We start from the raw sequence: 15,898 nt of genomic DNA on the forward strand, positions 1-15,898 counted from the left end.
AAAAACAACACAGAAACTTAGTAAGACAATCGCTGGCAATTGCTATGGGCAAATATTTCTACTTGTTTTTCTAGTATAATCTGGTATTGATTTTATAGAAAAAAATAAATCTTGGGCCTCCAGTAAACATACTAAAAGGACTCAAGCCATATACCAGATCACAGATGGAGGATGGACTATGTCCCTTTTCATTTCCATTCTCTCTCTCTCCTCTAACTGATACAAGGTCTCCTGTACCCCGGGATGTCCCCAAACTCACTATGTAGCTAATGATAACCTTACATTTCTGATCCTCTTGTCTTTGCCTGCCCAGGGCTGGGAATATAGCCATGCAACCCTATGTTCAGTTTTTGTGGTGCTGGGGACTGAACCCAGGCCCTTGTATGTGCTAGACAAACATTCTACCAACTGAGCTTTGTCCCCAGTTCCAAGGTCCTCCATTATTGCAGCTACAATTCCCACTGACCATGCAGAGTATGGTACCTTGGGCCTGCCATAGAAACTGAGACAGATTGAAAGACCGTGTAGTTGAAAGCAAGTAAGGGAAAGAGGGTAGACATGTTTTCATGACCATCGAAGTAAATCAGGGCTGATGGCCAGAAACTGAGAGATGCAAGGATGAAGTAGTTTTAACTGAACAACCAGAGCACTTGCCTAGCATGTGCGAGGCCCTAGTTTTCATCCCTAGCACAGCTTAAAAAGATACAAATAAATAATTAAATGAACCAGGCTAGAGATACAGCTCAAATACTTGCCTAGCAGATAAAGCTCTGGTTCAATCCCCAGCACCACAAACAATACAAAATGCCAACTCTCGGTAAGTGAAAGGAGGTTAATTAGCAAGTTTGAGGCCAGCCTGAGATATACAAAACCCTGTCTCAAAAATTAGTAAGGTCAAGCATTGGGCCCATGCATTTAATCACAGAATTCATGAGGGAGAGGCAGGTGGATCTTCAGTTCAAGGCCAGTCTAATCTACTCAGCAAGTTCCAGGCCTGCCAATGAAACACCAATGCACATAAAATTAAAAAAAAAATTAAAAAGGGTTTTTTTTAAGTACATAAATATAATTTTTTGTTTTTCAAGACAGGGTTTGTCTGTATTGCTTTGGAGCCTGTCCTGAACTCGCTCTGTAGATCAGGCTGGCCTCGAACTCACAGAGATCCACCTGCCTGTGGCCCCTGGTAAATAAAATGTTTTGAGAGGATGACTATTGTCATCCAAGTACAAGAAACACACCAAGTAGGCATTCTTCCAGAGTTCACCTCCCACTGGGGTCAAGTGTGCCTAGGGTTCCTTTGATAACCAGCTCTCATCTGTAGGAGTCTAGGTGTCAACTGCTCCGTAATCATTGTATTAGCCTCACAAGAACTTTGGGAAGTTGAGTATTATCCCACCTCTTAGATGAGAAAACTGAAACAATATGCCCCTATCAAGTGTCTGCAAGTGGGCTTCAAAGACAAGGCTCTTGGCCAGGAGATCATGCTGCATTTTTGACAAGTCACTGGGACCTGCCTTGTGTTTAAATGCCTCCCAGCATAGTTTGCCTGCCTCTCCTTGATTGGCAGTAAATAGTATCACTGAGGAGAGCCCTGGCCACAAACCTAACTGAGCCGTTTTCTAGCCCTTAGGCTGAGGTGCTATGACAGTGTCCCAGGCTTTTATATGGAGTAGAGGATGCATTCCCAGGCATTTGCCTTAAAAGAGATGTGCTGTGGGTCTCTGCCCTCTGGCTCCTAGGCAGGTTCAGCAGATCAAAGAAAGGGAGACCAAATGTCCAGCCTGCTTCCCTCCAGCAGTGATCTCAGTTCCTGCAGCCTTGGACTTGTATCTCAGCCCAGGCCCCTTCATTGTCCCAGGCTACTCTGGGCCTCTTCATCACAAGGCCTCCTCCAGTCACCCTGAAATGAGTGAGCCTCCCTCCTGTCATTTTCTGATTCATTAGGGAAATTGTATACACTACATGACTACTCTGCACCAAGCAGAATTAGGTGCTGCAAACTAAGCAAAGTCCCTGCTGTCACAGAATTGCAGTTTCAGCGCTGTTGAAAGTTCCTTTTCTTATACAAATCACCATAGTAACACAAGGGAGTTGGACCCATTACTGTGGCTACTGCAATCCATCCAATAATTCCCTATTCACATGAAGGAGGTGAGATTCCAGGTGATAGCTACCACACCACCCGGCTCAGCAATGCCTGTTGAATGAATAAACAAAAGCTGCCCACCCTCTATGGTTACTGTTCTCCACCTGAGCCCCTCCTTTCAGAGTGTCACTATAGCAAACATGGCCCCTCAGCATGTACACAGCTTCCGGGACATCTCAGAATAGCATGCTCTGATGAAGCTTGATAGCTAGAAAAATCACTTGTTCTTCAGAACAAAAGCAACTTGTGATCAGTAACTGTGATCACCAGAGAATTACCATGTCACTGAACCAGAAGACTTTTTCTCGACGAAAGGAACTTAAGGGTCGCGTGCCATTTTCACGTTTCCCTTCCTCCCTTTACATCACATGTGTCTCTTGTCAGAAGCGAGAAGGTTCCCTCATTTCTTCTATAGCGAAGTATCCCAACATGCTGCCCTACCACAGGGGAGTCGTTTCCCATTTGAATTGATGTTGCAGTGATCCACACATTTTACCCCCTTGTACAGGTGTGTAGACAGACTACTGGAATAAAAGGAATGACAAGTAATGACATTTATAATGACAAGTAAGTCCTCTCTAATTACAAGCAAATGTCCACTCCCCGCAGAATGCAGAAGCCTCCTTGTTTCCCAATACCTTGACCAACCCCAACCTTAGGAGTCCTTTAATCTCTGCCAGTCTTTTAGCTGGAAATCTCATTGTCATCCCAATTTGCGTGTCTGTGATCCTCAGGGAGGTCCCTCCTCAGGTCTGCTGACTACAGAAGGCCACTTTCTTCTGAGTTACAAGTTCAAGTCCATCCCCTGTTTAGTTTTGTTTTCCTCTGTTGCTTCCTCCATGTTTTGGAGGCCCAACTCTGGGGACAGTGTTTCCAGATGGCTAATGCCATCTTAACAGTGACTTTGTGAGCAAGTGTCACAGAAGAAACGGATGGAAAACTGCAGGGTCTCTAGAATTCATACAAATCTAAAACATCTGCCCAAGATGAGTAGTGAGGATGGGAGACATGACTCAGTGGCCAAAGCACCTGCTACCAACCCTAAAGACTTGAGTTTGATCTCTGAGACTCACGTGGTAGAGTGAGAGAAACAACTTCCTCAAGTTGTCCTCTGACCTCCACATGTCAACTATGGCACCCACGCATGTTCACAAACACACACACACACACACACACACACACACACACACACGATGAAAATTATTTTTCTTAAAACGTAATGAGTATTAGCCCACATGGGAAAATGTATAGATCATATGTAATAAATATGTAAAAAGATCTCACTTGGTCACGTGAATACGTATTTGTCAAAACACACCAATTTGTTTACTGAAAATGTACACATTTCACTACATATACTCTGTGTGTTTGTCTGTCTGCATGTACAAAAGTGAGCAGGCACACATGAGCATCTAGACATACGTGTGAAGGCCACAGGTTAACCTTGGGTATCTTCCTTAAACATGCACACCTTATTTTTTAAGTGTTTTTCATTAGCAAGTCTGCTTGGCCAACAAGCGCAGGGTCCTTCAGTCTTCGGCCCACCCCTGGAAATGCTATTACAGGCTTCAACTGCCTTGTCCAGTCTGTGTAAGCAATGGACAGCACTGGAAGAAGTTGGACCAGTAGCTTCCACATGCACAGACACAAAGGCATGTGAACCTGCACACATGTGCATCCACAAACATGCACATACACAAAGGCATGTAAATGGGCACACACAGGCACCCACAGAAAAACATGCAGACTCACAAAACTGCAAACTTTTTAAAGATACAAATAGTTTGAAAAGAAAAATGGTTAACTTTGCTTTTAAAACATAGATTTAAAAACAATGTGCAATAATGCAGTCTTCTATAATTTTATTTTCAATATATATTTTATCTTTAGGTGTCTGTGTCTGTGTGGGTTTATGAGTCTGTCAGTGTGGGTACCCACAGACTATAGAAGAGGAGGTCGGATCCCCTGAAGGTGAAAATTACAGGCATTTGTGATTGTGAACTTGAACTCAAGTCCTCTGCAAGAGAGCAAATGCTCTTAACCACTGAACCAGCTCTCCAGACCCTGGTTTATTTTGTTTGTTTGTTTTTTCTTGTTTTGTATTTTGAGAGGGTTTCTGGGTGGTCGTGGCTGTCCTGAAACTCACTCTATAGACCAGGCTGGCCTCTAACTCAAATCTGTCTGCATCTGACTTCCGAATGCTGGGATTAAAGATGTGTGTTACCACCTCTGATCCTGGTTTATTTAAAATAGTCTTATTTGTACTGTATCTTACAAATGTACTGATTTGTGAGAGTATTTATTTTAATGACAATTCTACCAATAAGTTGGAAACCTTAAAAAAGAAAAAAGTATGCAAAAACTAGATTTTGGCACCAAAAGTAGCCCCCCCCTCCAAGGACTGAGCACAGAACTTCAGCTCTCCTGCCCTGGAGTGCAGATGAACACCAGGCAGGAGAGATCTCAGATCCCCAACTTCTGTAACCACAGCCAGGAAATGGCTGCTGTGTAGGGCCTAATGTCCTGGAAGGCCCCATCTGTAGGTAGGAGGGCAGAAGCTGCAGGTACTGGATGAATCTGGAAGGAAAGGCTCACTCCACAGTCACCTGAATCATAGTTCCTGGGGCTCAAGTAAAGAGCAGATTCTTCCTAAGTGGCCTTAAAGACACAGTGGCCCCAAGGTAGAGTCTCAGTGTCTAAGCAACCCTGCCTGCCCAGGCCTCCAGTCTTCTGGTAGAAGTGCTAGTCTACCCCATTGCCCCAGATGGCAGATGCAAGGTTCCAAGCTCCTGAAGGACAAATAGGTACTGCAGAAGCCAGGCTTTGGGGTTAGGGACATGGCTCAGCTGGTGAGGTGTTTGCTTAGGGACACAAAGGCCTATGTGTGATCCCCAGAACCCATGTTAAAAACAAAATAAACTAGTGTGATGGTACATGCTTGTAATCAGTGCTGGGAAGGCACAGACAGACAGCCACATCCCTGAGACTTCGTGGCCAGCCAGTCCAAGCTACTTGATGAGACTTTAGGCCCCAGTGAGAGACCCTGTATCAAAAGAAGAAATGTGGCTACCTCCTGGGAAACAACACCCAAGGCTGTGCTTTGGTCTTCACACACATGCACACACCAGACCCCGGGAGGGGAGGGAACAGGTTACAAGGTTGGGTGCAGGCAACAAGTTCCATGTCCTGAACCTTCCTTGGTTCTCAGAGGGCTCTGCAGAGCATTATCTGAATCCTCACCAACCAGACAAAGTTTGACTGCGGAGGAAACTGAGCTCCGGAGAGCCAGGAAGACTGCCCCCAAGGCACAGCTCATCTGAACCTCCTCATCACTATCAAAGGGGCAGGTCTCTGTCTGCTAGAGGCACTCAAGTGTAGTCCCCGCCCCCAAGGACAACCAGAAACCCCAAACTTGCCCCATGTCCCACTGTCCCCAGTGTGTCCCTGTTATGGTGTACAGCCACTCAACAAAATCTCCTTTGCCATGCAAAACAGGATTCTTTTTGCCAAGTTGGCATTCTAGAACTTGAGCCCACGCTATGGCCCAGCCGAGTAAGTTCTCAGGAGGCAGAGGCAGGAAGAGCAGATTAAGGTAATCCTTCTCTATATAACAAGTTTGATGCCATCCTGGGCTACCTAAAACCCTATATCAAAAAATAAAGACAGGAAACCAAAGCACCTTAGCCCCCAGAGGAGACATAAGGCAGGCTACTAGATCTGAATTGGGCTCCCAGAGGGCTGTCATGAAATGAATGGTCTGGGGTCCCAGAGCATTTTACGAAAAGTTCAGTGCCTCACCTCCCACCCCTGGCATCTGGAGAGCAACGTGTCAGTACACAGTAAAAATTTACATTTTGACACTTTGCCAAAAGTCAGTCCACAAAGCAGTCCAGCCGCTGTGCCCTGATACAGGATCCTGTTCCCCCCCCCCCAGAGCGAAGATCCAGGACACCCAAGGCGACAGGCACCCTAGGGAGGTGTTCAGGGGCTGCGTGAACAAACACAGGAAACAGGTGAAGCATAAAGCAGAACCACAGGTGTTTAATAGGCACTTGAAGATGTTTAGTCTGGCCATGAATCCAAGAACTACTTACGAAAACAATCACACAGCCTCCTCCTTCTGCCAGGTGAATGGCAGTCTCTCTTGGCAATGTGTACAAACAGCTTAAATATACCATGCCATTTGCCCATGTAATTGTGTGTGTGTGTGTGTGTGTGTGTGTGTGTGCGTGTGTGCACGCACGCGCGCGCGCTCACGTGTGTATGTGTTACTGGGAATCAAAACCAAAGAGAACTAATAATTGCAATCTGGGGGTATAATTTTAGGATCATCAAAAACATAAAGTTGCATTAACGACGGAAGCAATACCTAAAAGAACAATGATGGTTAATTTATTCAATGTGTTAGTGAAATGTATAGTCAGTCTATCACAATAGGAAAGAAACAAGGCACTCAGAAGGGCTGAGGCAGTAAGACTAGAGGAACTCAAGGCTAGCCTGAGCTACGTTAAGGAGATTGTCTCATAAAACAAAAGTGGGGTGGAAGAGATGGCTTGGCAGTTAAGGGAGGTTACTGTTCTCCTGTTCTCACAGAAGACTCATTTGTCTCCCAGCAACCCTGTAGGTGGCTCACAATAGCCTGTTAACTCCAGCTCCTAGAAATCTGATGCCCTCTTCTGGCCTTCACATGCATTGCATGCACACACACACACACACACACACACACACACACACACACACACTAAAGCACATCTTTTTGAAAGAGTCAATAGTAGGTGAAGTCATAAAGAAAATTCAAATTCTCAAAGGTAGAAATAGCTCCTGATTCAGTTTTTGTTTGTTTTTTTTTTTTTAATGGTTTTTCAAGACAGGGTTTTCTCTCTCTGTAACAGTCCTGGCTGTCCTGGAACTCAGAGATCCTCCTGCCTCTGCCTCCCAAGTGCTGGGCTTAAAGGTGTGTGCCACCACCACCCAAATCCTGATTTAGCCTTCAAAACAGCAACAAAATAAAAAAAAAACAATTAAAAAATTACCTTTCAAACATATAAGGATTAAAAACTGTAGAATACCTAAAGTAAAAATAAAACAATACACATTAAAATTGAAAGCATATGTATACAGAGGAAAAGTTCATTGCTTTTGGTATTTCAAAAGAACAGAATAAGCAAAGGCTATTAAGATGGCTCAGATGAACTGAGTTCCATCTCTGGGGCCATGGTGGGGGAAAAATGGTTCCCACAAGTTATCCTTTGACCTATGTGTGCACATCCAACAAATAAATGTAATAAAAAATTTTGAACTAAGCTAGCAATTCAATATGCTTTCTCAGAAAAAGCTAAGAAAAGCATCCAAACAAAGCAAGAAGGGATCAAGGTTATATGTAAAACTTTAAAAGGTTAGAAGTCATAGGTCACACAGACAGAGACGGGAAACCTAAAGACCTCTCTAGAATTCTAGCCCAAATACATTCACGGTATCCTCATGACAACTCTAGCAGTACCGTGCAGACAGTCACCCCATGTATGTAACCTTTGATCAGTCAACTATTAGACAACTTCATGGAACCACACGGGAAAGAAAAAAGCACCCAAGGGCAAGTGGCAGTCAACAATGTATCAGAGAAGCCCACGAGGCTCAGCTGAGTGGCCACATGGGGCAACGTGCCTGTGAAAGGCCAACTGTTACCACAGCATAGGCTACGGATCTGTGAAGGACTTGACTATTTAAAGGGGAGGGGGCTTTTAAAGGTAAAATCACCAGGTCTCTTATTATTTTTTTTTTAAATGAGTTACAGAGAGAACTAACACAGGCGTCATAAAGGAATAAGCTTTTCTAAAAACAGTGCTCTCCTAAGCAGGAGCCTTGCAGCTACATGGAAAAACACTCGGGTGCCCAAGTAAATAAATAATAAAAGGATATGGAAACAATACACCTTGAAAACTGTCCCTTCTCTGTTCCCCTGGCCAGAGGCAGTGCTGACAGGTTCCTGCTGCATGGCTTACAGGTCCAGCTAGCACGTATTTAGCTAGTAACCCTTGAGTACTATTTAAAGAACTGGGGTGGCCTTGCCTAAGGACTGGAGGATTTATGACTAGAATCCAGTACTGACAGACTCCTAAGGCAAGACACTTACCTTATATGAGATTGTATTTGAGGGTTCTCACAGCACACAAGTGCCCTAATTGCCTGAAGGAAAGTGCCTGGGAATGCATGCAAACCAGGAAAACAGAAACAATACATGGCATCCCCCAACACACCTGCTTCTGTTTTGAACACGTTTTATGGCATCTGCGTCTCCCAATGGCAGCCCTCACCCTGTTAGCATGTGTATTCTTGTGTTTAAGCACATGCTGCGTTACCATCAGGGAAGACTTGTGCAATCAAAATGCACAGGACAAAATATGAATGCCTATCAGAAAGAAATAGCATGCAAAAAATAATTTAAAAGCCAGAATCATCCCACATCAGAGTTCTCAGTGCTGTCTGGGTGAGCTTCAGTGAGTGAGGAAGGAGCTACAGTGTGTGCAGAAGGGCAGCTAATGGTATCAAGATCTCAAAAAAGGAAACTCTGAAGAGCTGCCGTTTCTGCAGCCAGGTGGGAAATAGCCCATGCCTCCTAAGCCAAATGCACAGGGCCACACAATCTCACACTTCCTGCCTGGAGAGGGGAAGCTGAAAGTTTGAGGCAGTCTACGACAGGGGGCTGCTCTCGGGGTCTTTGCTTCTGTGTAGATCATCTGATGTAACTGTTGGACTTGAGTTACCTAAAGCCGGTCAGACCTCTGTGTGGCACAGAGCAGCAGCAAAAGGAAGTTGACACATGGGGACACTCTACTCCTTTTTTCCTGGGTGACACTATTTCACAGGTTCAAGACTGGCATTACGTCTCTCCCCTTCACTCATCCATGAGAGCAGAGCAGTAGCCACTGTTATCTCATGGTTATCATCATGGCTAATTTCTTCTCACAGCTTTGCAAACGACAGTGACAAGGGTTGCCTCTACCTGTATTAAGCCATCCTGTCTCATAGGGCAAAAGACTGATCAGGGATAAGAAAATCCAGTTCTGAAGCCATTTTGGTGAGAATATGAATGGGATCAGCAACCTTTCGAAGGGCGATAGGGGCCACACCTACGATTGTATGTGCATAGACTCCTGAGTCCGTACCTCCACTGTCATTGCTTCTACAAGTACACCAAGGAGACAGCATCAGCGCACTATTGGCAACAGCCAAAGACTAGAAGATGTAAACTTCCAACAATCAAGAGAGAGTAGAACTGCTCAAGGTAACACACCCCCAAGTCACGAGCTAGCATGAAACTTTCGCTGAGCTATATTATTAAGCAAAAGGGTGGGAAGGAGCAAGATACACTATATGTTATTATATAGAGAATAGAATATACTATTTATATACAATTATTTTAAGGCTACACGGTTCTATTTGTGAGACAGTCTCAAGTACCTCAGGCTGACTCAAACTTGCTATGCAGAGGGTGACCTTGAGTTCTGGATCTTCTTGCCTCTGCCTCCCAAGTGCTGAGGTTAGAGGCATGTGCCACCACATCCAGCTTTTATTATTTTGTTATTGAAATCATGCTGTGTTCAGTAGGGCATAATGGCACACATCTTTAATCCCAACACTAGGGAGGCAGAGGCAGGTCAGTCTCTGAGTTCAAGGCCAGCCTGGTCCACAGAGCAAATTCCAGGCAGCCAGAGCTGATACAGAGAAACCCTGTCTGGAAAAACAAAAACAAAAAAGAAAAATCTTGGCCTGGTGGTGGTGGCACAAGCCTTAAATCCCGGCCCTCAAGAGGCAGTGGTAGGCAGATGGTACTCTGAGTTTGAGACCAGCCTAATCTACAGAGTGAGTTCCAGGATGGGCTCCAAAGCTACACAGAGAAACAGTCTCCAAAAAAAAAAAATCTTGCAAAACTGAGCAGGCTGGTTTTGAACTCAGGATTCAAGCAGTTCTCTGACCTCAAACTCTAGAGTGTTGGGCTTCAGACATGCGTCCCTGCATCTAGCAAGATTATACACATATTAACTTGTACTTTCATAGGCTGTCTCTGGAAGCCTTACCTACTCAACTATGATAACAAAGCTTCAAGAGATAGGAAATGAGGTGATGAGGAACAGGGAGGAGGCAATCAGATGCAAAGAAATTTAGTTTTCACTCTGTTGTCTTATTTTTGTTTGGATTTTTTTCTTATGTACATTCATTACTAAAAATCAAACTGAAGGTGGACATGGTGCCTTGGCCAGCACTGAGCATGCTGAAGGTTAAAGGCAGCCACATGGCTGCTACACAGTTCAAGAACAACGTAGGCTACTTACTGAGGCTCAGATCAAAAGGAGGGGAGGAGAGGAAGGGAGGAGGAAGGAGGGAGAAAGGGAGAAGGGAGAAGAGGAGGGAGAAAGGGAGGAGGAAGAGAAGGAGGGAGGGGAGGGAAAAGGGAGGAAAGGAAGGGAGGTGGAAGAGGAAGGGAGGAGGGGAGGAAGGGACAGGGAGGACGGGAGGAGGGGAGGAAGGGAAGGAGCTGTCTTCAAACAAACAAAGAAACCCAGTAAGGGACGCAAAGGACTCAGCACTAGCAGCATTATCGACACAACACCCCATGTGAGTTCAATGGTCCTTTCCTCCGGCTTCTAGAGACCACGTTTAAACAAGTCATACTTTGTTTTTTTCCAAAGCAAGAGTGCTGTGTGCTCTGACAACAGTGTCAAATTCTTACTTGTGTATAGTAAATAAGAAATATTTTACCTTTCAGCAAAGGTATCGAGTTTGCCCAATTCATCAGAGAGACCAACAAGGGTATCCAAGGTCCCCACCTAGAAAAGACCATAAAGGAATTAAGCTCATGTGCTTTTGGGCCAACAAGTGTAAGGCATCCTTTCAACAGCTGTGCAGGGTGCTTATTTCACTTTGAGTTGGATGTCTTTAGCCAACAGCCAGACTGAAAGGTGGAAAACACTTTGGGAAAACACTTAGATTAAGAACCATCTCTTTAACTGGGCGGTGGTGGTGCACGCCTTTAATCCAAGCACTCAGGAGACAGAGACAGGTGGATGGATCTCTGTGAGTTCTAGGCCAGCCTGGTCTACAGAGAGAGATCCAGGACAGCCAAAGCTGTCCTGTCTCAAAAAGCATCAACAAAAACCTGTCTTTTTAATTTTATTATTAAGTGTTATTGTTATCTGTGTGTAGTGTGTACATGTCAGTGTGTCGTATGTACACACATGTGTGCAGATACTTATACATGTAGAGGTCAAAGGTCAACATAAGGTGTCTTCTTCAATTTCTTTCTCTTGCTCTTTTGAGACACAGTCACTGAAACATGGAGTTCACCAGTTCAGCTGGCCTGGATGTCCATGGACCCTGTCTCTGCTTGTCCAGTGCTGGGGTTACAGGTACACTCCAGTGAAACCTGGTCTAGATGCTAGGGACCCAAACTTGCTTTTTTTTTAAATTTTGTTTTCTAGTACAGGATGGCCCACAGAAGAAGCTGACACAGCTCTCTCCTGGGAAGGACTATTGGTGGCCTGACGTCAGTTCAGTTTATAGAGGTCCTTTTCTGATTACTCAGGGTCTGTTTCTTAGTATAGTAATGTCCAAAGATCTGTTGAAAGGTCTTTTCTGAGACACAGGAAGGAAGGGTCTGTTCCTCAGGTGGCCACACCCAGCTTTTTACATGGCTGTGGGGACTGACTGTAGCCCAAGCCTCCTTTCTCTGGAGGAAGGGTCTCACAGTTCAGCCCTGGAACTCCTTTCATAGAGCAGGCTAGCCTAGAATTTATAGCAATCATCTAACTTGCCCGTAGAGTGCAGGAATTAAGGGTGTGAGCTACCACACCTGGCCTAATGTTTTTGAAAAAGATCATTCCTGGGGGCTGGAGAGATGGCTGCTCTTCCAGAGGACCCAGGTCCCATACCCAGCACCCACTTGGCTCCAGTTACAGAGTCTCTGATGGCCTCTTCTGTCCTCCACAGGTGGTGCACAAATATACATGCAAGCAAAAACACTCATACAAACAAAATACTTTTTAAAAAGATTGTCCTTACTGCACTCATCTTTAGCATTCATCCTAACCTCCCCATCCACTATAAGAGTCCCCTCAGGACCCCCCATTTGAACCCCCACTGTACCCCCTTTTTTCCTGCAAAAGAATCAGAAAGGTCCTGGACTCCCTGGCCTGCCTCTAGATCAAGAAAACCATCCAAACTGAAGGCCTCCCCAATCACACATTCAGCTATGCATTGGGTCTGTTTGAATGCTGCAGACAAACAGAAGACTCAGGACCACTCTCCCAAGCAGCCCTTCTACTTCCCATCCATACTCTCTCTATCCACCGTGGCTAACCCATCCATGTTTACTTATGGCTTCAAGTCCAGAGGGCCACAGTTCCGTTGACACCCCCGTCCACCCTCTAGCTCATGTCTCTTCACCATTCCTATATTTGCCCTACATCTTTCTCCCCTTCTTAGCTTTGGAGAAATCACCTCCTCACTCAGAAATCCCTGCCCTTCTCCAATCAATAACTCCTCCCTCCTCTCTGGGGCTCTTACCTTGAAGTCAGGAATGGCAAACTTGGTGTTGTGGGACAGGTTAGACTTTGAGGTTACACTGTTCATCCTCTCCAGAGCTTGTAAGTTTTCCTTATCGCCAGGGGCCGAAATAAGCCAAAACTCAGACATGTTTCTAAGTCTTCCGGTTATCCGGTTACCAACGGGCACCAAGACAAATGCACACAAACAGAAACAGGAGTGGAGATGTGTCAAGTGTCTACTTCACCCTTCCTACCTCAGAATTAATCCTCTCCAGGCCCTGCCACCTTACTGTTTGTCATGCCTGGCTTTGACCTTCTTGTGCATTTTCAGCAGCTTTAAGGACACCCACCTGTCCCCTAAGCAATTTGTCTGTCCTGGCCAGGGAAGCCCCAGGTCACAGGGAAGCCTCATGACCCTTCCTCCCTAGATGCTCTGATTGGTCCCAGACAATGTTCCTTGTACTCCCGGACTCCAGTGCCCAGCAGCTCTAGGATGGGCCAGTCAGGAGCCTGCTGGGAAGACACTGTCCATCTCTGCATACTGTGTTTTATGGAACCTGGGAAGGGTATATTGAGATGGGAAACAAGGGATTTTTTCACACTAACATCAGGTTAAACCCCAGATGTCAGCTGGTTTAGACTGGAATTAGCATTGGAAACAAACTTCAGAAGGGTTTCTTTTTTTTCTGCTGAGGGAGATGGCTCTTTGTAGGGCTAGGTAGCTGGCTGAGCCGGCACAACCAGCAGTTTCAACGTTGCATAGGGCTGTAGGAGCCTCGGTTTGTACTGCTCATTCAAACGTGGGCACATCCACCCGCCTTCCCAGGCGGGTTCTCCGCTCCTGTCACCTCCCTAGTGCATTCCATCCTGGGACATCTGCAGAAACTGGAGTCACCAGGGGACAGCGTGAGCCCCCCTGCGGTGTTCCTTTCTCCCTACCTCCATCTCACATCCACCAGAGACCCTGCCTGTCCCTGCTAACCTTGTACAAACTAAATGCTGTTCTTTCCGACCTGACTGCATATTGCCTGGGGACAAACTGGCTAGTGCGCAGCTCCTGGGGAGATGCCACCTGCTAAGCCGGGGAGAGGGCAGCGTGGGTGCTGGCTTCCCACCTTCGCGTTGGGAAAGTGCACACCCAGGCCAGCCGCGAGGGCACAAGGAGGTGCAGACCCGGTGGGGGACACGTGTGACACCCCTGGCTGCCTCAGCAGCTCGCTCCCCACCCCTGATTCTTGTCGCCACTCGGCCACGAGTCCTTACCAGGAGCGGCAGGAGACTGTCTGGGCTGTAGACAAACACTGGGGGACGCTGGGAGGGAGGCTCGGCTGGAGCTCACAGCCGGCTCCCGGGAGGCAGCGGCTTCTACAGTCCACAGCACGGCCCGCCCCCTTTTATTCCAGCGGGAGGGACAAACCAACCGTGGGCCCCTCGGATATTTGCATAGGACTGCCCTCCTCCCTAGGTGTTCGAGTGGCGCTGTCGGGGACCGGACACTTGCAGAGCATCCTCCGGCCAAGAACTATACAGGCAGGGTACAGAAGGGACACTAGTTGACGCGGGGGTCCAACATCTCTTCCGCAAGTGGGCTCAGGCCGGAGTTGGGGGGCAGTAGCTGCGAGCCTGACCAGATGGCACTAGTACAGACACCTCAGCGAAGGGATTCCCAGATGGTCCTGCTGCTGCAGCCTTCGCCTCCCACTCCCACCCCACCACAGTCTCCCACTCCCACCCCACCACAGCCCCACCGAGAACCCAGGGAAATCATCTGCTCCAGATCACATGCTCGAGAGACCCATGGAAAGCAGCGCAACAGGTTCACAGATGTTTTCCAACACACACCTGCAGGGAGGAGTGGCTCCTCTACGGTCAGCGTGGGCGCCAGTTGTTCCAAGTTGCTCAGGCAACAGTCATCTTCATCTCACGTCACCCACACAGAGGGGATTTAACGCTGTTGGAGTCGTGCTGAGGGAGAACTCAGCTGGATTACTTGCCTAGCAGGTGCAAGGCCCTGGGTTCCATCGCTACAACAGAAAAACATAATAAAATGGGGGGAAAGTTTCATAGGACTCCAGTGTAACTATTGAGCTCCTTCCTGCCAGCTCAGCCCAATGTCCGTTTTGGTTCCCAGTGAAGTTAGGTAGGTAGGTAAGAATAGGTGGGTGGGTGGGGAAGGTCCTACCTACAAGGCTTAAGTACATAGTCTATCTCAAATTGAAAGTGGAGTCATGAGATGCCTCGGCAGATAAAAATGCTCACCACTAAACCTGACCATCTGAGTGGAAGGAGAGAACCTCTACAAGGGTACCTGGGGGGGTGTGTGCACAGACCACATGCCATGGGGGGGTGGAGGGAGAGAAGAAAGGAGAATAAATAAATCTACAAAAATATTTGAAACCAGAAAGGGGAAACCTCAAGAATTAAACCATGAGTGTAAAACAAGAGTCAGACATCGTGACCCACACACCTCCCAGCACAGGGGAGGCAGAGGTAAGCCAGGACTGACTGTCTCTCAGAGAAAACAATCCAGCCCCTGAATTTATTTCTAGGGCTGGAAAGAGGAAGCTAGGCAGTCTTTTTTCTGCAGGCAGTGATTTCAGGGGCTTCTGGGAGAGACAATGCTAAGGCAGCTGTTGAAGAAGGTGTTTGCTGCTGCCTTGGCAAAGGAGTTAATCCACTCATGCGAATGTTTTCCCATCCTTGGGGAAAGAACTTGATGTGGTCTGAGACCTGCTGTGACAGGTGGTGGCAAGAAGTCGGATCACCACGCATGTGCTCTGAGGTCAAGGTGATGAATGCCACTTCCATGCTTTGAGGCGCTGGTGATCCCAGCACCTGGGGTGCACATCGCTGTGTTGAGACACTGCTGCACATTAGTCAGTCTTGCAACACGTCCTGAGGGAGGACACCTGAAACAGAAGGACCAGGAAAGGCTGTGTGCACATGTGCACACGGAGGCTGAGCACCTAGTCCGGGAAAGGAGCAACCTGCTTGAACACTGGTGGTCTCAGCCTCAGTTCCATTGATTTTTCCAGGCCACAGAAACCAACGATAGACCTGGGAGAGATCACACTGACAGACAAGGGCAGGGAAACCCAAAGGACTTCAGTGAATGGCTGCATCTGGAACTCAAGCTGGTGATCTAAAGAGTGTACCCTCACACTTGGCAGCCAGCCTACAGGACATCGCTTGAACCCATGTAATCCAT

At 46.8% G+C, this 15,898-nt stretch overlaps 1 protein-coding gene across 6 annotated transcripts in view; it reads right to left on the minus strand.

Annotated features, from left to right (window-relative positions):
- Positions 1 to 14,015, minus strand: part of Atp6v1c2 (ATPase H+ transporting V1 subunit C2) — a 35,708-nt gene extending 21,693 nt beyond the window's left edge. For 4 of the 6 annotated variants that reach the window (XM_051205956.1, XM_051205955.1, XM_051205954.1 and 1 more), the window contains exons 1-3: positions 13,954 to 14,004; positions 12,710 to 12,848; positions 10,907 to 10,974 (exon numbers count right to left, since the gene is read on the minus strand). In XM_051205956.1, coding sequence (XP_051061913.1) covers positions 10,907 to 10,974; positions 12,710 to 12,838 — 197 coding nt within the window. In that variant the 5' untranslated portion in view covers positions 12,839 to 12,848; positions 13,954 to 14,004. Of the gene's footprint in view, positions 1 to 10,906; positions 10,975 to 12,709; positions 12,863 to 13,953 lie in introns of those variants that run through there. The other 2 variants (XM_051205953.1, XM_051205957.1) reach the window with 2 other exon arrangements.
- Between the last annotated feature and the right edge of the window lie 1,883 nt (positions 14,016 to 15,898).

Source organism: Phodopus roborovskii, unplaced genomic scaffold, assembly GCF_943737965.1.
Source record: "Phodopus roborovskii unplaced genomic scaffold, PHOROB, whole genome shotgun sequence".
NCBI lineage: Eukaryota > Metazoa > Chordata > Mammalia > Rodentia > Cricetidae > Phodopus > Phodopus roborovskii.